This window comes from Tupaia chinensis, unplaced genomic scaffold, assembly GCF_000334495.1.
Source record: "Tupaia chinensis unplaced genomic scaffold, TupChi_1.0 Scaffold000132_1, whole genome shotgun sequence".
Classification (NCBI taxonomy): Eukaryota; Metazoa; Chordata; class Mammalia; order Scandentia; family Tupaiidae; genus Tupaia; species Tupaia belangeri.
Genome location: NW_006159601.1, coordinates 377,447 through 387,691, shown reverse-complemented (window position 1 = coordinate 387,691; position 10,245 = coordinate 377,447). Strand labels below are relative to the sequence as shown.

Genomic DNA, 10,245 nt, shown 5'->3' with positions numbered 1-10,245 from the left:
GGGCCCCACGCCCCCTTGGGGCACAGGCAGGTTCTGGTTGTAGCCACAGGAGTGCTAAGGCATTCTGACACCAGGGGGCATGGGTGGGCCCTGCCTAAGGCACTCTGATACGGTGGGGGGCGGGTCCAGCCCAACTAAATTGTGAGCAGAGGCTGTGAGGACCATGGGAGAGCTACACGCCCCCACTTTAAGGAAGGAGGAGGAGGAGTTTCTATTACAGACTAAACTACCTGATAAGCACAGGATTCAGTTGTAAAGCTAGGGGACTGGCAGGCGGGTGGTGTGGCGGTTAAGGACACTGGACTCCCGCATGGCCGGCTACGGTCAGAGTCTCGGACCTGGCAGCTTGCTTTCTCACTTTCTCTGTCCCACTTTGGTAGAATTAAAAGAAATAAAGTTAAATAATTCTTTAAAAAAACAAAAAGAAAGAGAAAGAAAGAAAGAAAGGAAGAAGAACTAGGGGGCGACCACACCCACTCTTGAAGAGGAGCACACTGGCTCAAGCACAGGCCACGGGGCGGTCCGCACCTGCCGCTTCCACCACGGTGCGCTGGGACACCCAGGGAGGCCCGACCCTGGAGCCAAGCCTACAGCTGCTAACAAACTTCCGAGCAGGGAAACGGCCGTGCTCTGGTAGCGGGCCCCGCGCCACACTGACACGCAGAGCGTTTGGGGTCAACTACGCTCTGAAGGCGTCACAAAGGGAATGACAGAGCTCATGGGGGCAACCCGCCCGACGGGCTGTGCCGCTCAGAGGGTACGAGGATTCCGTCGCCAGGACCTGCTGACCCGGAAACGGTGTGGTCCTGTGCTGGGCCTCGTCTCCACTGAGAGTCCCCTGGCGCTCGGCAGCTCGGGGCCACAAGGCTGTGTGGTCTGAGCCGTCTACCAGAGCGGAGCCCGCAGCAACCACTGCGCACGCCCTCCGCCGACCGGACAGCTGTCCTGCTGACCGCCTCCGGGTCCTAGATCTCGGGCCGTATACCAAACCGCACCCTCGGCCCCAGCAGCCCTGGATAGGACAGGCCCTATCTGACGTCTCGCCGTTTTTCCTCCGAATTTTTTGCGGGTTCTTTTTTTCTGTTCTTAGCCACGGCCTTGCCTTCCCTTCGGCTTTCTATTACTTGCATCCCTTGCACCCAACACCCCAGGCCCGGCCAAGGAACTCTGCTTCACCCCACACGCAGGTCACTCCCAACCGCACACCCCATCGGCGCTGCTGACAGCTCTGAGCCTGGACATAGCGAGTCCTGGACCTCCCACCCCGTCGGGCACCCCCAGGCACACTAGGGAATCCACCCCAAGTGCCTTTTCGCTCCACAGCCCTCAGCACCTCCCAGCTACGACCTGGCGTCCTCCTGCACACCTCCCTCCTCGGCAAACCTGGCCCGCTCCGGTGCTGAGAGCCCACCTCCACACGCCTGCGCTCCCTCTCCTCCTCGTGGTCCGACCCCCGGGCCCGCGTGTGCTGCTCTCAGCTCCCTCACACTCTCCCCCACTGTTTCTGCAGGGGGCACTCTGGGTTTGAAACTGAGCTAACGAAAACGCTCTCTAAATTCCCCAGCTCAAAATTCTTCAACAGCTTACTAACAAAGCTTATCAAAATTTCCTACCAAAATGCCTCCACTGTGGAAAATAAACATGGGTTTCTGTGGACACAGAATGACCTGTAAAGTTTCCTGTTTTACCTGAAACACAGACGTAAATGTTGCAATCCTGATCTACATTAAAATGCAGTTTGTTGTGACATATCTCAGGGACTGACAAACTTGGTACTCGACCTTTAGCAAAGCTCGCAGGTGCCTCGGCCCACACGTCACCACAAGCCAGCTCCACCTTCAGAAAGCGGCAGGCACAGGACCGAGGCCCCACGAGCCCCACGGCACAGGGGCCCTCAGGCTGACACGTGGCGGGCGGGTGGGTACCTCCTCCCGTCCTCAGAGGCTGTTACTTCACCCCTTCTCCTTCTGCTCTTTTCCTTCATGTTGTTTTTCCTTTTTCTCGTACAAAAAGTCACTGAAGACAGGATTTACAGAACCAGGACTTTACGCTCTCAGTTCTTAAAAATTAGCAATGCTGCAGTTCCCGTGAGATGCAAAATTAAGACTCAGAGACCGGAGTGGGGTGAGGGGCTCTGGGTCAAAGCCAGCAGGCAGTTCCCGGGAGCCACTCCTGCATGGCCACGGCGGCCCGCAGGTGCAGAGTTCTGCATGCACTCGGCTGGGCCCTCAGCAGTCACAGGACGGGGGCAAGTGACCACATGCTCAGACCCGCGGGCTGCGCCTGCCCCCTGTGTAGAGGCGGGCATGGAGGAGCCTCCAGGTGACAATCTGAGAATCAGTAAGAATGGATCGGGAACGTGGGGCAGCCTTAAATCTGTAAACTGATTAGAAATGATGTTTAAATCACTGGCCAGGCCCTCTGAAGGGCACTTACTAAGGTAAGTGTTCATGCCCTGTCCTCTTTTCCCGGAATCCAAAGTCCACACCTACGGCTCATAAATGAAATACAGAAAACAGAGGGAAAAACAGCACATAGCACCGAAAGACAGAGTTAAGAAAACCTACAAGAGCCTAGAAAAATCTACGCAAATGGCCTGGGCTTTCAGAACCAACAAACCAGCCAGCAATACAGAGATGTGAGTAAGAGCGAGCGGGGCTGTCGGACGACAGAGGACAGTCAGCTGCAATGTGCGAGTCTTATGGGGTCCTGGATCCAAACAGAGGGCCATCCGAGGCAATCGGGAAAATTTAAATAGTGGCTAGGAATCTGATGTTATTTTTCTTAAACAATTATTTTATTTAACTTTATTATAATTATTTTTTAAAACTTGACCAGAGAGAGAGAGAAGTGGGAAAACAAGCTGCCAGGTCCAAGACTTGAACCACAGTAGGTCATGTGGGAGTCCAGCATCACCTGGTTAACCACACACATCACCTGCCGGCGCCAATTTTCAAAGAATTATTTCATTTAACTTTATTAATTATAATGATAATAATTTTTATTTTTTAAGCTTGACCAGAGAAAGATAAAGGAAAAGAGAGAGAAAGAGAGAAAGCAGGAGTTTGATGTTATGAAGAAACCTTTGTGACTAGCAGATGGTGTAATGGTTAAGTCGCTGGACTCCCACACATAGACTGCAGTTCAAGTCCTGGACCCAGTGGCTTGAAACACACCGTCCAGGTGTGCTTGCATGCCCAAAATCCTGAGAGGAGAATGCAGAAAAGATTGCAGTGTAGTCACTGCCCCGGGGCTTGATTTCTTACTTTCTCTCTCTCTCTCTAGTGAGCGCATGCACCTTGATTGCAAAACTCTCTTATCTCAAAAAAAGAAAAATAAAGTCAATTCTTTTATGTGTTACAATAATACTGTGCTTTTTTTTTTTTTTTTTTTAAGAATCCTTATCCTTCAGAAAAATACATTAAAACGCAGAGGCAAATCATGAGCAGTCGGGGAGAGCTGCAGCACGGCAGCCTGGGACGGAGGGGCACGGCTGCGTGCAGAGCACAGGTGCCCACCAGCTCAGCGCTCAGCGGCACACGGGCAAGCACATGTGCCCATTCGCCTTCTTTCACGTTTACTTGAGATGCTCACGTGGCTACGTGAACGGAGCCCTCCGACACGTGGGCTATACTGACCTGACCCAGACACAGGGTACAGAATCACCGTAGGAGGCCACAACAGCCACTGCTTCAGCGAGCGAAGGCCTCACGCACACGTCAGGAGCGCGGTTAAATGCCACTCTGTGCATGGCTACAACGGAAGGGACAGTTCCAAGTCTGACCTGAGTCCGGCCGCCCATCTGAGCTCCGAAATTCTTGCATTCTCTTTTCCAATTTTTGCTGCCTCCGCCGTTTCATGACCACCTCGGGATTAGAAATTGTTCGAGTAAAGCTGGTTTCAGGCATGTCTTTGTAAACCTCAGCAGCTAATCGAGAATTTTCACTGCAAGAAACACAAAGAAGCACCGAGCATGTTTTAAATGTGTTTTTCATATTAGGAACCGTCACGCTGGACATAAACAGAAATCGAACAGCAGCTATTCCCTGACCCATCTTGCCCAAACAGGTCCACGTGCGCACGCTGCAGGTAGGGTGTGGTCGCAGTACAAACTGAGACAACACAGCGAGAAATAGCCCCGTCAACGTGCCAGGAAGTCCACGGGGCTCGGTGAGGCGTTCACGGACACAGCTATAGGAGCGGCCAACTGTACATGTCAGTGCTCTGTCCCGAGACCCTGGGAGTGAGTGTGGGCCACAAAAATTCTAAACACAGGAACTGAAATAGGGCCTAAATTAGAGTAAATCTTTTGGTTTTTTGCTATATAGTATGCGTGCGCTCACCAGAAAGACAGAGAGATACAGAGAGACAGAAAGTGAGAAATCACCCCCCAGGGGGGATGGTCATGCCGCAATCCCTTCTCCATTCTCCTCTCAGGATCTTGGGCACGCACGCACATGCGCCCAGTGTGAGTTTTAAGCCACCAGGTCTGGGAATCGAACCACGGTCGACTACATTGGAGTCCAGCGACATAGACATTACGCTAACTGCTGGTCCCCCAAATTATAGTAAATCTTGAATAAACCAAATTAATCAAATAGCACGTTTTTCCACTTAAAAGATTTATCCACATTTACTTTCCTGAAGTTACATTTCCACATGAAACTGTTCCGACAGCTTCTGGAAAGGAGCGATGGTATGGGATGGAGGGATGGGAAGGGATGGGCCAGTCCCGCAGCCTGTGGTTAAGGGAGCTGGGACCCACATGGCCAAGGAGGCTCAGAACCAGCTCCTGGGGCCTGAGAAAACACGCCTGATGTGTGGAGGCATGCCCGGAACTCCAACATGACGGAGAATGGAGGGGAAGGGACAGAGGCATGGCCGTGACTCACCGTGGGGGCGGGAGGTCACAGGATGGAGAACGGAGGGGAAGGGACAGAGGCATGGCCGTGACTCACCGTGGGGGAGTTATTAAAAATAACGTTTAAAGGTAAGATGGGGATATGATATAGCTGACTAAATTTTGATAAAGATACTTAAAAGATATAAATTTTAATCACAAAAATAATTAAAAATCAGCCAAGCTTTTAATCAGGTTGAACTTATTGTAATTAGCTCATTTTTAAATTAAATGTGTCACCCATAAACTATACAGATACAGAACAAATCAAGAAAATATTAAGTTTTTTTTTTTTAAAAGAGGTTTTTGCTATGGGGCACATGTGCATACTAGAAAGACAGAGAGACAGAGACAGAAAGCGAGAAATCAACCCCCAGGGGGATAGCCATGCCACAATCCCTTCTCTATTCTCCTCTCAGGATCCTGGGCATGCACGCACATGTGCCTGGTGTGAGTTTAAGTCACTGGGTCCAGGACTCGAACCATGGTCGACTGCGTGGGAGTCCAGTGACATAGCCATTACAGCAACTGCTGGTCTCAAAAAACATTAAGTTTTAGGGGCCAGCAGGTGGCATGTGGTTGGGGTGCCGGACACTCCCACACGGCTGACCATGGTTCAATTCCTGGACCTGGGGGCTTGCTTTCTCACTTCCCCTCTTTCTCTCTGTTTCTGTGTCTCTTTCTGTCAAATTAAAAATAAATAAATGAATAAATAAAATTTAATAAATAATTTTTTAAAAACATTAAGTTTTGAACTCTCCCTTTCTTTAACATTTTTCATGCATGAGCGGATATCCAGAAGTTTTTCCTGCGTAACGGCACGAAGTAGAGCCTTGGTCTGTGATTCTGCGGCACGACCGACGGCGAAGGCAGCTGATGCCGGCAGAGCACACCGGAATCCGTCCGACGGAGTCGAAAAGGGCTCCGACGCCACTCCAGCATCACGCAGTGACGGACGCCGACCACAGGCACGGTCACGCGCTGCACTTTTCAGACAGCGACTCTGCCCGCTGACGACCTCGAGCTCCGTGGCAGCCCTGCACCAACCAGGCCTGGAAGTGCATGTGAGCCCAAGGGCAAACGCACGTGACATGTGAGGGACGCAGCAGCACGACAGCAAGACGCTGGCCAGGGCGGACAGCACCGGCGTCCAGCCCCTCAGGACAGCCACATCAATGGGCTGCACGAGTGACCTTGCTGGGGGCAGCCCTGGGTCTGGCCTCCCTCCGCACAAAGACCGCACTGACACCAGCCAGATGTCCTGGCTGCCACTCGCCCTCCTAAATCACCCGGGACACGTTAACGAGGCTGTTGTGTCACAAACACCCGGGGCCCAGCAGGGGGCGCCCAGCGGACACGGGAGGTCCAGACTCACTCCCTGGGGCCTGACTGAGAAGCACCTGTGCCCAGCCCTCCCTCGCCGCGCTCCCTTGTCATGGAAGCACACGCCCCTCGGGGGCACAGAGAAGCAGGAGTATCTGCAAAGGAACTTACATGTCGTCTCCCGGGAAAGGCCTGTCATCCTTCTCAGATGCCTGTCTCAACGCCTCCTTTTCTCTCTTCTTCTTCTCCTTCTTCTCCTTCTTGGAGAGCGTCCTCTTGAAGTTCTGGATCACACCTTCCTTCTCCTGCTTCTCAGGGCCATTACTCTGAGCCTTCTGAGAAAAGCACCGCTATCACCCCCGTGGCTGTAGAGTCCCAGGCCCGAGCGACGGCGCGCTGACCGCGACGCCAGCTACAGCCAAAAGCCAGCTACGGCCAAAAGCCAGCTACGGGGCCGGCCCTCCTTCTGGCCAGTGCACACGCTACGGCAAATCGGGGCGAAAATGAGGACAGGAGGCACACCTGGAGCTACCGGGTGAGAAAACTGATAAAGCAGGGAGCCAGGCCGTTCCTGAGGCACCTGCCAGCGGAGGAGGGAGCCCTCTAACCGGAGCGCCCCACTGCGGCCGGCAGCACGAGCAGGCCTACCTTGGGCGGCGCGGTGTCGTTCTCGTTCTTGAGGACAAACCTGCCCTCCCGGTCGTCCTTGTTCCAGTTCAGCTGCACGACTAGAGGCTTCTCGTCTACGTCCAATCTTCTTTCTTCTTCAGGACATGGAGAGACACAGGGAGAAGCAGTGGTTACTCAGGGCCTCGCGACCCCGGGGCTCTGACACGCGCTGAGCCGCCGCGAGCACCCGGGCGAGGGCGCGTGGGAACGGGCGTGCAGTGGCGCTGCTCCTGGCATGGCCGGGCCGGGGCAGCTCCTGAGCAGGCCCTGCACAGGAACTGGGCGACGTCCGCGTGCACGTGGACATGAAGGCCAGGCGTGCTGTCGGTGTGCCCCGGGGGCTGCTGCCGCAGGCCGCACCTGTGCCAACGCAGAGCCCAGCCCACTCTCCCGGCACAGCTCGGCTGCTGTCCGTGTGTCCCCGACACATGCCAGCTTCCACCCTCACAGCCCTGTGCGGGAAGCCCCGTCACTCTTCTGTCAGGGAAGGGCCCTGCTCTGTGTGCAGCTTCTCTCACGATTAGCAACCTGTGGGGCTCACAGGCCCAGAGGGCTCCGAGGGCCCATGGCCAGGGCCCACAGCTGGCTGCGGTCGGGGAGAGAGGCCATCATTCCTCTGGGGCCGAGAGCCCCACAACAGGTCAGGCACGTCCCCACACCTGTCCTCGTCCCGTAGAGAAATGCAGTCGCTGCTCACCCTTGTACATTTGGTTCGACTCATGACAAACTGGGTGGTTGAGGGACCTGACCCAACCCTCCCTTGTCTTTAGGTCTGCCAATTTCCTGTATAACTTGGTTAATGTGGGGCTTTTCTCAGAAATACCCATACAGGATGCACTATTACCTAAATAACAATGATATTAAGCCCAAAACTTTCCTTTTTTGGGGAGAGGTTTTTGCTATAGGGCGTGTGTGCTCGCCAGACAGAGACAGAGAGACAGAAAGCGAGAAATCACCCCCCAGAGGGGATGGCCACACCGCAATCCCTTCTCCTCCACTGCACACGTGCCCAGCATAAGTTTAAAGCCACCGGGTCCGGGACTTGAACTGTGGTCGACTACATGGGAGTCCAGCAACATAGCCATTATGCCAACTGCTGGTCCCTTGCCCAGAACTTTCAAGGCTGAATAAAAAGTAACATTTATCACAAAATGACAACTCCGTGAACTGACTACATATGAAATCGATCCTCTATTTAAACACTGCCCTCCACTACCCAGCCCCAGCCAGCAGCACCCGGTGGGACACGGCACAGCATGGCCCGCGAGCCCGTGATGGCGCACACGACAAAGCACCACGTGCATCTGGCAGCGATGGCGGGGCCCACGGGGAGCTAAGAGCTACTGGGAAGGACGAGGAAGTCTGAAGCAGGGAGCCCCCGGGCGGCCTGCGAGGCCTTCCTATGAAGTGGGGCTTCCCAAGAACGAGGCCTGAGGAACAGCAGTTCAAATTCTAGAGCAAGCTGCTCCTACAGTCACACAGCAGGTCGAGGACAGCCCGGTGACGCTAACGATTACGATAAAGGAGTAACGATCTTAGCTCACGGTGTCAGCGGGAATGAGAAACGGGAACAGAGTGACAGGCTGGAGACACGACCATGGCCAAGCCGCTCCTCTCGCAGTTTACCCTAGAGCCAAGCCTTCTCGCTAACTTCTGCAGGAGGGCACCGCGAGTCCAAGCTGAGACACAGGACGGACGGGAGGTTCCCGGAGCACCGGCTGAGCGGCCAGTCTGACCAGGCTCACCCGTGGGAGGTGCGCTCCTCCCGGGTAGCGGAATCTTTCACAAACTACTATGTGAAAGGGTAAGAGAGGAGCTTTTCTGGTGGGTGAAGAGACAGCACAGACAGAAAAACAGTTGAAGGGGGAGGTATGTTCTTTGCAACCTACTTAAAAAGACTCTAACTGAAAGGAAAAAGTCAACCTTTGAAAACTCGAAATTGAAAACAGGCCCTGCTGTGACATTTAATTTGGGTATTATTTAAGAAGGTGGCCACCTTACGAGCCTAAAAACAGCAAAAAAAAAAAAAAAAAAAAAAAGGGAAGTCTTGCCTTTCTTCCCACCTGCACATCGCACAGGACAAGCATTCACAGAAAACTGTATCTTCGACAAGAGGAACGACATTACAGATACGTGCGGATGGGACCTCGGGTAGATCCGCGCTGGCTCTGCCCTGTAACGTGCTCCCTGCCACGGCTTACCCAACATCCCCAAAGCGCGCCTAAGAAACTAGCAAGTTCTGCATTTCTAATCAGTCCAAGTCAAGTCGTCACTGAAGACAGGTCTTTCAGGCATTTTCCCAAGTTTATACTATTACGAGGAGCAGAAATTACTAGATACATAAGGAGGTATCCTCGACATGCCCTAACTATTCCCGAAGAACAGTGAAAGCACTGTCAGAAGGCAGAGGCATCGCGAGGTTCCTGCCGCATGCCCTACGACACCGGGCTGTCTGAAGGGCACAGCGTGTGCTATGCGTCAGGACTTATTTGACAAGCCAGTATCTAACTGGGTGACGCTTCACCGTAACACAAGCTACATGACACATTTCTCCAAAAACAGGCAGTGACGCTACCATCGAAGTGTGACACCTACGAAACACTACTTATCTTTGGGGAAATGAGCATGTATAACGTTAATGTACTCAGTCGAACTTTATTAAGTATGTGTGCTAGGAATTTATAAACACGCCTTCCAGCCGTGAGACTGCCGACCTGCCAACCACCTGCCCTCCGAGCCCGCCGGCGCCACACTGACCTCCGCTCACGTGGACCTCGTACAGCGAGTACCTGGGCGCCGACAGCATGCGCATGTCGGGGCGGAACTTCTCCGCCAGGGTCTCGACCACGTCCTGAGTGGTGGCCGTGCTGGACACGCGGATGCATTTGGTCGCAAAGTTCCCAGCAGCTTTATCTTGAAAGTAAAACCTCATCACTCCGTGGAACTCCAGATCCTAAAAAATAAAAAAGCACATTTTTGGAAAAACAAAACTCTGAAGCGATTCACCTCTTGTAGCATGAACAACTAAATGACAGACACAAACCAGAGACGAAACCTCGGCAGCAGGGCTTAGACTTCAGCTTCGGTCAGGGCTGCAGGGGGCACACAGCGCGACATCAACAGCCACCTCCCCAGCACTCTGCGAGCACCAGGCACGCGTGACCAGACGTACCCGCTGCGGTCCCCAGAACCAAGGAGCCGAGCAGATGCCCAAAATCCTAACGCTCCTGTCACTCACGGCCAAGCCAGACTCTCCTTGGCTACTTATGGCCAGCTAAGGGTTAACGTGAAACGGGGAGCAGGGACTGCGGGGCTCACAACTAGGTGGGCTGCACGGAGACACTCGCGTGCTC

At 53.6% G+C, this 10,245-nt stretch overlaps 1 protein-coding gene across 1 annotated transcript in view; it reads right to left on the bottom strand.

Moving 5' to 3' along the window:
* The window catches only part of AFDN (afadin, adherens junction formation factor), a gene marked incomplete at its 5' end in the record, with an annotated part of 80,927 nt that extends 71,082 nt beyond the window's left edge, over positions 1-9,845 (bottom strand). The window contains 4 exon segments of the mRNA XM_014586389.1: positions 3,785-3,945; positions 6,395-6,558; positions 6,872-6,987; positions 9,650-9,845. Coding sequence (XP_014441875.1) covers positions 3,785-3,945; positions 6,395-6,558; positions 6,872-6,987; positions 9,650-9,845 — 637 coding nt within the window.
* Between the last annotated feature and the right edge of the window lie 400 nt (positions 9,846-10,245).